Here is a 15,915-nt window from a genome sequence, read left to right on the forward strand (position 1 = left end):
TCTTGAGTTCTTTGTGTATTTTAGATATTAACCCTTTATCAGATATAGGGTTAGTGAAGTTTTCTCCCAATATATAGGTTGCCAATTTGTCCTATTGACTATGTCCTTTGCCTTCCAGACGCTTTCCTGTTTCATGAGGTCCCATTTATCAATTCTTGATATTAGAGCATGAGCCACTGGAGTTCTGTAAAATTTCCTCCTGTGCCAATGAGTTCAAGGCTCTTTCCTACTTTCTCTTTTTCCAGCCTTTTATTCTGAGGTAGTGTATGTTTTTGTCACTGAAGTGTGTTTCTTGTATGCAACAAAATGCTGGATCCTGTTTATGTGTCCAGTCTGATAGCTTGTGTCTTTTTACTGGGGAATTGAGTTTGTTGATAATGAGAGATATTAAAGACATATTATTGTTAGTTCCTGATATTTTTGTTGTTGTAGATGGCATTATGTATGTGATTCTCTCCTTTTGGTTTTGTTGTGAGATAATTTCTTGTTTTTTTGTTGGTGTAGGTACCTTCCTTGTGTTGGAGTTTTCCTTCTAGAATCCTCTGTTTAGCTGGATTATTAGATAGATACTATTTGAATTTGGTTTTGTCTTAGAATATTTTGGTTTCTCCATCTATGTTGATTGAGAGTTTTATTAGGTATAGTAGCCTGGGCTAGCATTTGTGTTCTCTTAGGGTCTGCATGATCTCTGTCCAGGCTCTTCTGGCTTTTAGGGTTTCTATTGAGAAGTCTGGTGTAATTCTGATAGGTCTGATAGGTCTATCTTCATATTATTACTTGGCCTTTTGCCCTTACAGCTTTTAATAGTCTCTCTTTGCTCTGTGCATTTAGTATTATGATTATTATGTGATGAGAGTATTTTTTTCTGGTCCAATCTATTTGGTGTTCTATAGGCTTCTTGTACATTTATGATGATCTCTTTCTTTAGGTTGGGGAAGTTTTTTCTATAATTTTGTTGAAGACATTTTCTAGTTCTTTGAACTGGGAATCTTTACTCTCTTCTATTCCTATTATTCTTAGGTTTGGCCTTTTCATTGTGTCCTGTATTTCTTGGATGCTTTGGGTTACTCTTTCATGTTTTGAATTTTCTTTGACAGTTGTGTTCATATCATCTAAGGTATATTCTACATCTGAGATTCTCTTCTCTATCTCTTGTATTCTGTTGGTGATGCTTACATCTGTAATTCCTGACCTCTTTCCTAGGTTTCCATTTCAAGGGTTGCCTTCATTTGTGTTTTATTTATTGTTTCTACTTCCCCTTTTAGGTCTTGGACCACTTTGTTCAACTCCTTCACCTGTTTGATTGTCTTTTCCTATATTTCTTTAAGAGATTTGTTTCCTCTTTAAGAGCTTCTTCTACCTGTTTACCTGTGTTTTCCTGCATTTCTTTCAGTGTGTTGCTTATATCCCTCTTAAAGGACTCTATTATCTTATTCATGAGATAGGATTTTAGGTCAGCACCCTGTTTTTCAGGTGTGTTGGTGTATCTAGGGCTTGCTGTGGTGTGAAATCTGGGTTCTGATGGTGCCAAAGTATGTTGGCTTCTGTTGCTTCTGATCATGCACTTGCCTCTCACCATCTGGTTATCTCTGTTGTTAACTGGCTTGGGTTTCTCTGGCTGGAGCTTGCCTCCTGTGTTACTGTGTTACTCCTGGGTTACTGCAAGTCTCCTGGGAGACCTGTGGCCCTGACTATAGCAGTTCTTGGAGGCCTTCAGACTGTTGGGTCTTTAGAGGGGCAGACATTGCTGATGATCTTTTGCCCTGCTGCAGCAGATCCCCTGGGAGGCCTTCAGACTGTGGGGTCTTCAGGAAAGCAGAGAGCTGATGATCTGCCCCATTCAGAAGGGAGGTGGAGTTAGAGGGAAGGAGAGATGGGTCCCGAGTCCTCTAGGTTCCTTGGGGTTTCCAGCTGCTGCAGTGATTTGGGAGGGTCTCTGCAGAAGGCACAGGCTGCTTGCTTTTTTTTTAAATATAAGAATTACTTAGTAATTTTCATGTATCTATATACTGAATAAAATTTTCAAAGATCTTAACTAATTTAATAGCACAAAAGAACTAATAGACCATTTGTTTTAGGATGTCTCAGAAGAAAAACAACTGAAGTATATCAAGAAACTGACACACTGTTATCAGAATGGATTTGTATCCTTTATATATTATGTGGATGTGTTCATTTCATTCCCCTGGAAACACTAAAAAAATACACTAGATCCCTTCCTATGGCCATGGTAACAAAGTGTCACAAGCCATGTACATCTATTACCCGTTTGTTTGTAAGGATCCCTATCTGGAACTGACAGGAAAGTAGAGGTCATAGGTCTCAGAGGGGATATAATTATTACTGTTCTGTTGAATAGATGGAATCCTCTTGTTAAATTGCCTTTGAAACATTTTGTTTATACCTATGTCAGCCTCAGTCAATCAGGATGGAAAACTTCCTCTTTGTAATGGGTGTTGTACCTGAGACTCATAAAATATCAAACTTCTGAGATGACTTAACCATTGCTCAAGCCTAATTGCTCAATACTCTGCCACAGATGAGGGAAATTAATCAAACACCTATATCACCCCTTCCAAGGCTTGTGCAAAGAGAATTAAAGAAATGTAGGTGCTGGAGGAAAGGGTTCAGTGTTGTATAGACTTTCCTTCTAATTGAAGTATTCACTTCTAGAGAAAGGACAGAGAGGTTCCTAAGGCTCAGGAAGTAAGCAAAACTCACAAAGTTTAGAAAGCAGAAACTTACAAGATTCATATACTCACTCTCAAAGATTATATTAGAGATACACAGCTGCTGGGAAGAGGAAACTCTCCAACTGGAAAGCCTCCTACACGCTATGCAAGAAACTCCAGGGATGCAGATGCTGTGAGTCATGACTCAAGATAAAGTACACATTTCAGTGCTGTAGCTCTCTTTGAGTCATCTACTGCTGTTAAGCAACTGGTCATGTATAATTCTGCAAGTAGTTACAACAAGCTCACAGCTTCATTAAGCTAGACTACGTAAGAACTGTTCCTGAAATCTGTTATCAGTGACCTCTGTAAAGTAAACAGATTTGTGTGCATCTCCCAGGAAGTCTTCTAACAGCTTCCTGGGAAGTGATACGTCCATCACTTTGTGAAGCTTTACAGCCTAAGCCAGCCTGTTACAAAGGTCTTCAGAGGAGAGCTACTTGCTACCAACTATCTAAACCTAAGGAAAGGCAATGCGTTGTGTCATGGATTTCCCCTTCGTCTCTATTCAAGGTCAGACCTGAGGGCTATCCTGTATCACTTCTGATCTGTTCTTGTCCCCACCACTGTTGGGTTCTTCCAAGCTCTAAGCTTATGGACCGCATGAGGGGCTTTCCAGCACAGCCCAAGCTTACACTCTTCCCCTTCCATCTCCTCGTCATGACTTGTACCTCTTGCTTGAATCCTGCCATTTCCAGCTGCTAAGAATGAGTGCTGTGGGAATCACCCACCAAATCAGAGGCTGACACGGAAGGCCATAGCTTTATGTCCCTTCCCATTGTAATTCCTCCTTTAAATAAGACTTTCCTCTAAGCAGCCATGCCTGCCTCTGTTACATATCTTGTTACATATAGCAGTGGGCATGAAGAGGTCACCACAGTTTGCTGACTGTCTCTTGGGGAACTGCCATACAGTCTCTAGTCTGAACTGTTGTCAGAGTGTCTGCATACTCACATTTTGAATTCCAGTTACGAAGAGAATCCCCATTCCAATATCACATGAAAAAGGATGACCAAACTGGGATTCGCCCAAAGATACTCCATCCTGAGACATCTCAACCTTGGCTGCATGCCCTGTCACACATCGCCGGGAGACTGGAATCACCACTGAGGCAGAGAGGCACACCACCCCTTACTACGTGCAGAAAAGAACCCCTGCTGGGATTGTCCCCTGGACTCTGCCTTCAAACCGATCATAGATGTATGTCTCATCATACACTGTAAGGGCCAAATAATTCTGTCCCAACTCTTCTAGGCTTCTGTCTGTCCCTGTTCAGGCACCAAGTCTGTTATGTAATTTTTCTTGGGGAGATATAACCCACATTAGGCACTGATGAAAAACCAAGTTAACATTTCTACACAAGGCTAATTTAGTGAACTATTGACTTTATTGGCATAACTTACAGGAACATGGATGACTCAGTGAAAGATGTGTCACTAAATAGCATTCTCCATCATTAATAGCAATGAGAGCTCACAAAGCTACACCCTTGAAACTTGTTTGCAGCTCCCCGAGTCATAAATGTCAGCTTTCCAAGACTTGTAAGGTTTACTTCCTGAGCCACATGAGCCTCTTCTCCTTATAGGAATGGATGCTTCAATTCAGAGGAAGTGGAAGTTAACAGAGCTGTGTTCCCTCCCTGCCTAAGAAGCTCGTGCAGCAAAGCTACAGACAATAGGATTCAATCTAGGACCTGAAGTCACAATCAGAACAATATCTTAGCCATCAAACAAAAATCAATGAAATTTGGTTTTGTATTAATCATGTTTTTTAAACAGGCAAAATAAAATACGTTATTATTTGAAGCTCTAGAAGAGATACATTTTGCTTTTATGTGAGCTTTAAGTGAAATAAAATCTCAATTTTAATGCTCATTATAAGAACTGCATCTGAAAAAATAAAGTACTTTATCTGTTTGTGTTGTAGTTTGAAATAGTGATAAAAAATATAACGTTGCTAGAAGAACGGTTATAAACTTTTCTCTTTAGACCTCAAACTAATTAAACTAAAACTTACTATACTTAACAGGATAGATAAGATTTTGTAAACTTTCTGGGGTAAACTCATAAAAAATATGTTTATAAATTAATGATAACTTTATTTCCTAACAAAATATTAAAGCCTCTAAGAGATTTGGCACAGATATTTAAAATTCTGAGTCTGTGTGCAGAAAAAATCGAAAAGCAGCCATGTTTTGTAGAGCCTGCATCTGAAATCATAAAATTGTGTGGGTAAGTTGTTTCTCTCTAACTCTACTTTATTCTATATGCTTTATTTGTATTACAAAGATGTTAGATATATAGTGTATCAAAATAATAAAAATCAAAATTTAAATAACTTGGTGACAGGATTTGAGCAGTTACTATTTCAAATGTTACAGATTTCTATAGAAATTGTAAGTATATATAAAATACTTTCTGATATGTAGTCACATGGCCACATGCTTGGTAAGCAACAAATGAAACCAAAGGACTGCCACAGTTTGAGAGAATCTTTACATAAACTTAAAGGTAGTTACAGTTTGGTGTTCTTTTTACTCTTTCTTTAAAAAATTGACTCTCAAAGGTATATTCTTATGTCATGTTTTATTTGATTTTGCCATTTTGAATGAGGAAGAAAAATTATGTTTTGTATATATGGGAATATAAATTAGAGGTAATATATATTAGAGGTAAGAGTTATAAAACATTATGTCTTGCTCTTCTCTATTGTAGTTTCTACACCAACTCTGGAAACTACAAGTATGTGTATATACATATATATTATGTACATATATATTATGTACATAGATCAAATGGACAAACATATGTATATAAGTAGACACACATATATAAATGCTTCTTTGCTGCCACACAGTGGCTGATCTAGATAAATGTTTAAATAGCCACTTTCAAGTCAGGAGACTTCTTAAAGTTGGAAGGAAATTATTTTGACAATTTCATCTTCTAAACCTATCTATCAATTTAATATTAACATATTAACATATATATGCATTCCAACCCTAAGATTTAGCAGCAGTAAAATAAAAAAATTCTGTATCCATTTACATTTAATTCTTTGATATAATAAAATAATGAAAAATAATTTACCAGATGCCTATGTCTGGCCTTCCTTTTCAACGGAGATTTATATACAATGAAATGAATTATTGCTCTAGTGCTTTCAAACACACTAGACGTTTTTGTGTTGATATGTGGCTATATGGCAAGCAGCCCTTTTGCCTGTGCAGGTTCTGAAGGACTGAGCTTACAGTCTTACCTCCACACAGCTGGTTCAGTCTACAGAACGTCTCACTGTGTAACAGTCCAGATCTCTTCAGCGGTGCTCTTCCCTCTCCCTCCTCTGTACATTATTAATTTTTAACATTTCCAATTTCCGCCTATATTCAGCATTTCACTAGGCCCAACCCTCACTTGATTGTCTTTTCAAGAACTTTTTAGAGATTAAAACATTGGAAATACATCAGACGTTTCTGTTTGGTCTCGAGTTGCTTTTCCATTGTACCAGGGGCACACTCCTGTACCTTTTTGGGTTGAACCACCAACCTCAATACTTTATTCTAGGAGCCTCCTTTGGTGGAAAAAATGTAAAAGTGGGGCAAGATATTTAGAGTCTTAGTTTTGAAATATTTAGCTGTTTGTCAGTCAACTAGATGATAATATTTGCTTTGAATTTGATTCTAAAAGGACAAAAATTAGTCCCCACACAAATTATAAAATTGTCTTTGTAGCTTGCCTTCATAGACTTTTAAATTCAAATTAACTTGTGCATTCTGTATTTGCTATGATTGTTTTCAATTCCTATTTGCAACTATTTTCCAACACGAAAGAGTGTATGGATACTGTTTCTGTATCCACATAGGAAAGTTTTTCAATGGCCCCTTCTAATGATTTAGTAAATGGCTGGAAAGACCTAATTTGGAAGTTGTATATAAAAATGTTTTATACTTCAAATAGTACAAGAGATTCAAATGGTTTATATTTTGTTTTAAGAAGTAATTTCTATCTGTTCCTTGAAATTTAATATAATGACCTGGGATTTACAAACTTGATCTTTTGTGATTTACAATTAAGTATTTTCAGATAATGTTGGTTATAATAACTGAATTAGAATTCAGATATATTTGGTTGTGAGCCTAGCCTTTAATGGGTGAGCCATCTCTCTGATATAATTAATATTTTTTAAAGTTGAATTAGTTATTGGTTCCAAAAGTATTCTGTTCTTTTGTGAATAGTTGCTAATCTGATTAATAAAGAGGAGACATTGACCTTTAGAAAGAAATTGACCATTAATTTGGTAACTCCTGCTTTATAAACTTCAGGAAAAGCCATTAAACATTTTTAAGTTTTGACTGAGTTCTCCTAACTCTGATTAGAAAGATAATTTGTAAGTATTTATTAAGAGTGAAGATTTCTTTCTTAGCTCAACTTTATCTCTTTACTCTTACTAATGTGCTTGGTAATCTCTGCTTGGTCAGTTAGAAGTACAATTTTACTTTGGTTCTCTACACTAAAGAATAAGATAGGCTAAGAGAGAATATCCCTTATTCTTTAGAATATAAATGTTTCCCCTTTTATGAGGGATGTATCAACCTCGGAATCTATTTAAAATTACTCTGTCGTTCTTCATTCTTACTGAAGCTTGCCATTTTTGAAAAAGAAAGTATCGGATGAAATAACTTACACTGAAGATACCGCTAACTCATTTGCACTTCTGGGTAAGTTAAGACTATTTTAGAAGGGGAATAGAAGATGGCAGGACCAATCTGAGGAAAAGAGCGGGTCTGCTTTAGCTGTTTCCTTAACAGGATCCCCTACACCAAGGCTCCTCCTTCCCTTATTTTAGCTGAGAATTATCATGGTGTGCTCTATGATAGTTCTGGAGCTGTGTGTACCTGAGGTGTTTCACAGTATCAGCAAGGCCCTCTGCTCTGTGTGGCTTTGACCTCTTTGATTTCCTTTCACTTGATGTATAGTTTAGTTGTGTTTTGTTAACCTCTCTTTAATTCTTTCAACGGTTTATATACCATCTTTTGATCATATTCACTCCTTACCCAACTACCCTTAGATCTACACCCAACTTTGACTGTCCTTTTGCTCCCATCAGTTTGTCATGCCCAAATATTGTTGAACATGTGAGCTTTCACTGGAGCATGCACTCTTAGAGAAGCTAGTCTCCTCTACCAGCAGCTAGCACTTGCCAATAGCTGCAGAGCTGGGGGTGGATCACGTCTACCTTCCACCACGTGTCTGTAGTCTTCTTCTAGTGAGCACAGAAACATTGTCACATTTGAGCTGAGTTGCTGAAACCAGAGTCCACATGCATTGTTCACTGTGTGCCCCAAACTTTTAAATAAAATCAAATATGAAAAATGTCATAAAAGGGTATGCATTTATATCCAGTTTTTTAACTTTTTAGAAATAAAAGTAAATTTAGAATTTACTTCTTAAGAAATGTGATAAAAAAAAACATTTTCTGATAATCATCCTCTGGGACATGATGATATGTTTTCCAAACAAATGCTATATTGAATTCATGGTTACTAGTTTATGTCTTTATTTCTAATTGTGAAATAAAAGATAAATGATCAGTAAACTTTTAAAACTATTTCCTTAAGTTTTTTTCTAAGTGATATTCCCCATACAAGAAGATTTTAAAGGATCACCAAAAGTGAATAAAAAGCATATTTATTTTAACATTAAATGTTACTTATTTTTGTGTAGGTTTCATTATCTTCAACTATAGTTATAGTTACTCAGATTTCCTAAATTTGAGCTTCAACAGTAGAAGTATCACAAAGACTAGATTAAATACAAAGAATTAAAGAAAACCTTAAGAATCAAGCAGAGTCAGAAGTAATGGGAGATTTCAACTCTGTCATTAGTGGAAAAGTTAAATAGGAAGACATTCTAAAAGAAGACATGCTAATATTTAAAAATACTTTTGTTGATAATATTTTATGGTGAAAAAAGTGTATATTTAGAATTAGCCATCTGGACTCAATTTATATGATCCCAATCTTGTTGGCAACATCTAGAGCACCATAACCAGGAGCCGAGTGAACATACGCCTTCTTCTTTCTGTCAGGCTGTATCAGGGTATTGACTTTGGCCACATCAATGTCATAGAGTTTCTTCGTGGCCTGTTCGACCTGGTGCTTGTTGTCCTCTATTTTCTTCATGGCTGACTTGGTAGTCAATGGAATTTGAGGATAGCATAGTGGTCAAGCTTGTTTCTCCTGGGTGCACTCTTTCGAGGATATTTTGGCTGCCTCCAGAGCCACAGGGTCTTGGGCTGCCAGAAAATGGGTGACGTTCGGATCTTCTTTTTGTGGCTGTGGACACCTTTCAGCACTGCCTTCTTAGCTTTCGAGGCTTCACTCTGGCTTGGGCTTTGGGAGGGACGGGAGCTTCCTTTTTCACTTTCAGCGTATTATTTTTAAGTGTCCCTGTTGGCCCTATTTTAGAATGTTGCCTTCTAGAAAATGAGCAGACATTCTAGAATAACCCGTGGCCTGTCATCCCACTATTCCTTCCTTACTGACACCCTGTTTGTAAAAGTACATTGCTGTGCCACTAAGGACAGAATGAACTCTTAACTTCTTAACTCACTAATGATGTAGTGCAGATACTGCTCTGTTTAGTGCCTTTTTGATTTCTGGAAACATGAAGTAGAATACACAGTATGAAGTATTTAATAAAAGACATTAGTGACAATTATTAAGAGACCCCAGCATCTACCATGTATTGGTATTAGGATTTCTTCTAAATGATGTGTAGATATTTCTGATTCAGGAAAAGGGATCTGGAAATGAATGAAGAAGTTAGTACTCTGCTTTGAAATGCTAAATCAGGAAGCTGTAAGAAATATTTTAAAATACTTTCCAAAGCCTCACATAGCTGAGGAAAGGCTTTTAGTAAATACTCTTTTTTTATTGGATATTTTATTTACGTTTCAAATGTTATCCCTCTTCCCAGTTTCCCCTCTGTAAACCCCCTACCTAATCCCCCCTACCCCTGCTTCTATGAGGATGCTACCCACCCACCCACCCACTACTGCCAACCCACCCTGGCATTTCCCTACACTGGAGAATTCAGCCTTTACAGGGCCAAGGGCCTCTCCTACCATTGATGCCCAGCAAGGCCATACTCCGCTACATATGCGACTGGACCAATTGCCCCATGTGTACTCTTTGGTTGGTAGTTTAGTCCCTGGGAGCTCTGGGCAGTGGGTCTGTCTGGTTGGTTGATATTGTTGTTCTTCCAATGGGGTTGAAAACTTCTTCAGATCCTTCAGTCCTTTAATTCCCCCAATGGGGACCCTGTGCTCAGTCCAATGATTGGCCACAATAAGAATGGGTCAATTGGCATTCTTCCACATTCTGATATCCAGTTGAACCAGCACCATCTGTTGAAAATGCTGTCTTTTTTCCACTTGTCAAAGATCAAGTGACCATAAGTTTGTGGGTTCATTTCTGGGTCTTCAATTCTATTCCGTTGATCTACCTGCCTGTCTCTGTACCAATATCATACAATTTTTATCACTATTGCTCTGTTATACAGCTTGAGGTCAGGAATGGTGATTTCCTAAGAAATTCTGTTATTGTTGCGAATAGTTTTTGCTATCTTGGGTTTTTAGTTGTTCCAAATGAATTTGCAAATTGCTCTTTCTAACTCTGTAAAGAATTGAGTTGGAATTTTATGGGGATTGCATTGAATCTGTAGATTGCTTTTGGCAAGATGGCCATTTTTACTATATTAATCCTGCCAATCCATGAGCATGGGAGATTTTTTTCATCTTCTGAGATCTTTGATTTTTTCACAGACTTGAAATTCTTGTCATACATGTCTTTCACTAGCTTGGGTAGATCACACCGAGGTATTTTATATTCTTTGTGACTATTGTGAAGGGTGTTGTTTCCCTAATTTCTTTCTCAGCCTCTATCCTTTGAGTAGAGGAAGGCTACTCTACTGATTTGTATGAGTTAATTTTATATCCAGCCACTTTGCTGAAGTTGTTTATCAGGTTTAGGAGTTCTCTGGTGGAATTTTTTGGGTCACTTAAGTATACTATCATATCATCTGCAAATAGTGATATTTTGACTTCTTCCTTTACAATTTGTATCCCTTTGACTTCCTGGATTGTGTATTTACTATATTTTATCGTTTGTAGTGTACTTTCTACTTACTATTTTTAATTAACTGTCAAACAGTATATTGTTTACCAACAACAATGTCCTACATCTCACATTCACTAGGTATCTCTGTTCTCTCCTGAACTTAATGTGACATCATGGTTGTGTCATTATTCATATAAAAACAACACCTAACAAGAACTTTTTCAACATCTACTCTCATATGAAGTGATGCATAACATACATAAGGTCACACATGCAATTATATGATGCAATATGCACATCTGATGAGACTTAATTATTATACCATCAGTATTGTATGCTTCCATTTAAAATAAACTTATAAATGTTATTACATTCTCTCCCTTGTCCTTCTGGCAGGTGAATTAATGAAAATACCAAGTTCTAAATTAAGGATACAAATCTGTAAGTGTATTGTTGACTTCTATCATGCAGAACCACTAAAGAAACACATTTCAGGTAAAATTTTCATTGATCTTTCAATGACAATTTTTGTCTTTGGGAAAGAAAAAAATAATGTCATCTCATATTTCATTAAACTTTGAACAAACAGGGGCTCATGGATTCAATATATAAAAAGATCAAATTTGCATAACTTTGACCTCTTATCTCTAAAAATTGTGTAAGTTTTCTTTCTTTTTTTTTTAGTTTGGAAGTTTATATCAAATTTTTATCTTGATGGTAAATATTTCTGGCCCAGTTGATAAGCAAATTTAGTTTGCTACCAACAGTATTTCTTAGAATTGTAGATAAAGGGGATGGGGATTTAGCTCAGTGGTAGAGTGCTTGCCTAGGAAGCGCAAGGCCCTGGGTTCGGTCCCCAGCTCCGAAAAAAAGAACCAAAAAAAAAAAAAAGAATTATAGATAAAATTATTTTCATCACTATCAATCCACCCAAGTAAATGTTACATTAGTAATAGTGCTGCCATTCTTCATTATGTTTGTGGAGAATTCTGTATGTTATAGCTAGGAAGCCTTAAAGCATACTTATGAGTAGATTATATCAAGCATTAGTCTTATGAGTATATAATATTATTCAAGACTACTTCTTATCTTCATTGATTATATAATTTGCAATTCATATAGTAAGAGAGAATAAATTATATTTTAAGTTATATATTTATGAATAGATAAAAGTAAATGTATGGTGGTCTAAACATTTGTGACTAAGGAGACCAAGAGAAGACATCTGAACTAGTGAAATACTTAAGGAGATTATTAAATGTAGCGGAGAGTAGTTAATCTGCTTAGAGCTCTGGTCAGATGATTTAGCTTCTAGCCCCCTCCCAGAGCTCTCTGGTTTCTCAGATGAGACACACACACACACACACACACACACACACACACACACGCACACGTGAACTTAATTTTTAATGTCCTGACTAGCTCAGTGGTTGGCCACTTCTAAACCTCCCCGCGGCTGGCACACACTCTCCTCCAGTATTCCTGAGTTAACATTTTCTAAATCTGTATCTTATCTTTGGTTCCCCAGACCCAAGCAGGGAAGTGGCCCTTTGGGCCATTTCCCCAGATTCTAACATGTTGGCCGGTCTTTAATCGTGATCTCTCTGCTTCCCAATCACGGAGAATCTCTGTTCACCCCTTGTCCTGGAAATCTGTAAGTCCTGCCTCTTTCACCCTGCGCAGCCATTGGCCGTTGGCAAATTAATTTCCTAATCAGAGCCAACTGGAGGCAGGCTTCCTTTAGCCTATGTGCAGGACATTGTAAACAGGCCTTTTTTTGGGTAACACAATTAGTATGAGAACACAAGTCACTACAATTAAATATGCAGTGGAAAGTCTCGGATTAAACAGACTGGAGAATACAATGTAGGATGGACCTGAACACTAAAATATTAGGGAAAAAAAACAAACAGGCTTGAAATTCACTGAGTAGAAATGAAAACTGAGCTCTCTGATACCAGCCCACAGCTCCCTGCTCCCAAATACCGTGGGAGAGAGAGCTGAACACCCAGAAGTGCTGGCAATCCTGAGACTGCAGGGCAGAACAGACTGCCATTTCTGCCCACCTTTGCCCACATCCCTGGCACAAGAGGAAACTGCATAGTGCCTCTGGACACAGGAATATAGGATCAGTCAGCTGCAGAAGGCCTGAGGTCCAGATCTGCGCCCGGATCTGAACTGAACCGGTCAAACAGCTCCCTGCACCCAAATCTCGGGGGTTTGGGGGGTGGACAGCTAGACCATCAGAGGGGCAGACACTCTGTGAAACCAGAGGAGAATACTCTCTGCCTACATTCCCGACTCAAGAGGAAAATGCCTTGTGCCATCTGTGCCCCCTGTGCACAGGGACCTAGAAGTAGCGGCAGGGCCCTTCCGGTTCCTGCCCACTTGGCGAGCTGAAAGCCAGCCCCCAGGAGCAACTACACACCTGAGAGCAGAACACATTGTTCCCATAACTGGCTGAAAGAAAACAGGAAAACAGGTCCCAGGAGTGCTGACAAACAGGCCCACAGGAGGATCAAGCCACCATCAAAAACAGCAAAACAACTGGATGACAAGAGCAAGTACAGGAACCCAAGCAACAGAAACCAACAGTACTTGGCATCATCAGAGCTCAATTCTCCCACCAAAGCAAATGCTGGATATCCAGACACTTCAGAAAAGCAAGATCTAGATTTAAAATCACATTTATGATGATGGAGGACTTTTAACAGGTCAAAAATAATTCCCTTAAGGAATTACAGGACACCAAAGTAAACAACTATTAACCCTTAAAGAGGAAACACAAAAATCCCTTAAAGAACTACTGGAAAAAACAACCAAACAGGAGAAGGAAATGAACAAAACCATCCAGGAGTTGAAAATGGAAATAGAAACAATAAAGAAAGCACAAAGGGAGACAACCTTGGAGATAGAAAATGTAGGGAAGAGATCAGGAGTCATAGACGCAAGCATCACCAACAGAATACAAGAGCTAGAAGAGAGAATCTCAGGAGCAGAAGATACCATAGAAAACATCGACACAACTGTCAAAGATAATGTAAAACACAAAAAGCTCCTAGCCCAAAACATACAGGAAATCCAGGACTCAATGAGAAGATCAAACCTAAGGATAATAGGTATAGAAGAGAGTGAAGACTCCCAACTTAAAGGGCCAGTAAATATCTTCAAAAAATCATAGACCAAAACTTCCCTAACCTAAAGAAAGATATGCCCATAAACATACTAAAAGCCTACAGAACTCCAAATAGATTGGACCAGAAAAGAAATGCCTCCCATCACATAATAGTCAGAACACCAAATGCACAAAACATAGAAGGAATATTAAAAGCAGTAAGGGAAAAAGGTCAAGTAACATATAAAGGCAGACCTATCAGAATTACACCAGACTTCTCACCAGAGACTATGAAAGCCAGAAGATTTTGGACAGATGTCATACAGACCCTAAGAGAACACAAATGCCAGCCCAGGTTACTGTATCCAGCAAAACTCTCAATTAACATAGAGGGAGAAACCAAGATATTCCATGACAAAACCAAATTTACACAATATCTTTCTACAAATCCAGCCCTACAAAGGATAATAAATGGCAAAGACCAACACAAGGAGGCAAGCTACACCCTAGAAAAGGCAAGAAACTAATCTTTTTGCAAAAAAAAAAAAAAAAAAAAAAAACCAAGAGAAGAGAAACAAACATAATCCCACCTCCAAATATGAAAATAACAGGAAGCAACAATCACTATTCCTAAATATTGCTCAACATCAATGGACTCAATTCCCTAATAAAAAGACACAGATTAACAGACTGGATGTATAAAGAGGACCCAGCATTTTGCTGCCTACAAAAAAACACACCACAGAGACAAAGACAGACACTACCTCAGAGTAAAAGACTGGAAAACCACTTTCCAATCAAATGGTCTGAAGAAGCAAGCTGGAGTAGCCATTCTAATATCAACTTTCAACCAAAAGTCATCAAAAATGATAAGGAAGGACACTTGATTTTCATCAAAGGAAAAATCCACCAAGATGAACTCTCAATCCTAAATATCTGTGTTCCTACAAGGGCACCTACATTCATAAAGGAAACCCTACTAAAGCTTAAAGCACATATTGCACCTCACACAATAATAGTAGGAGATTTCAACACCCTACTCTCATCAATGGACAGATCATGGAAACAGAAATTAAACAGAGACATAGACAGACTAACAGAAGTTATGAATCAAATGGACTTAACAGATATTTATTAAACATTCTATCCTAAAATAAAAGGATATACCTTCTTCTCACCACATCATGGTATCTTCTCCAAAATTGACCATATAATCGGTCATAAAACAGGCCTCAACAAATACAGAAAGATAGAAATAATCCCATGCATCCTATCACACCACCATGGACTAAGGCTGGTCTTCAATAACAACAATAAGGAAAGAACACCCACATATACATAGAAGTTGAACAATGCTCTACATAATGATAGCAACTTGGTAAAGGAAGGAATAAAGAGAGAAATTAAAAACTAATTAAAATTTAATGAAAATGAAGGTAAAACATACCCAAACTTATGGGACACAATGAAAGCTGTGCTAAGAGGAAAACTCATAGCTCTGAGTGCCTGCAGAAAGAAACAGGAGAGAGCATATATCAGCAGCTTGACAGTACACCTAAAAGCTCTAGAACAAAAAGAAGCAAATACACCCAGGAGGAGTAGAAGGCAGGAAATAATCAAACTCAGGGCTGAAATCAACCAAGTAGAAACAAAAAGTACTATACAAAGAATCAACAGAACTAAAAGCTGGTTCTTTGAGAAAATCAACAAGATAGATAAACCCTTAGCCAGACTAACCAGAAGGCACAGAGAGTGTGTCCAAAATAACAAAATGAGAAATGAAAAGGGAGACATAACAAGAGAATCAGAGGAAAATCAAAAAATCATCAGATCCTACTACAAAAGCCTATATTCAACAAAACTGGAAAATCTGGAGGAAATGGACAATTTTCTAGACAAATACCAGGTAACAAAGTTAAACCAGGAACAGATAAACCATTTAAACAACC

General features: G+C 37.6%; 1 protein-coding gene and 1 long non-coding RNA gene across 5 annotated transcripts in view; both read left to right on the forward strand.

The window, feature by feature from the left end:
* Cfap69 (cilia and flagella associated protein 69) overlaps positions 1-15,915 on the forward strand; it is a 70,890-nt gene that overhangs the window by 11,078 nt on the left and 43,897 nt on the right. The window contains exons 3-6 of one of the 4 annotated variants that reach the window (XM_003749688.6): positions 2,079-2,144; positions 4,854-4,963; positions 7,373-7,449; positions 11,248-11,346. In XM_003749688.6, coding sequence (XP_003749736.1) covers positions 2,079-2,144; positions 4,854-4,963; positions 7,373-7,449; positions 11,248-11,346 — 352 coding nt within the window. Of the gene's footprint in view, positions 1-2,078; positions 2,145-4,853; positions 4,964-7,286; positions 7,450-11,247; positions 11,347-15,915 lie in introns of those variants that run through there. The other 3 variants (XM_008762733.4, XM_008762734.4, XM_063286814.1) reach the window with 3 other exon arrangements.
* LOC134486556 (uncharacterized) lies at positions 2,205-4,648 on the forward strand. The gene is made up of 2 exons (XR_010065755.1): positions 2,205-3,951; positions 4,318-4,648. It is a non-coding gene; the product is annotated as an uncharacterized LOC134486556 (long non-coding RNA).

This window comes from Rattus norvegicus, chromosome 4 (assembly GCF_036323735.1).
Source record: "Rattus norvegicus strain BN/NHsdMcwi chromosome 4, GRCr8, whole genome shotgun sequence".
NCBI classification, from domain to species: domain Eukaryota; kingdom Metazoa; phylum Chordata; class Mammalia; order Rodentia; family Muridae; genus Rattus; species Rattus norvegicus.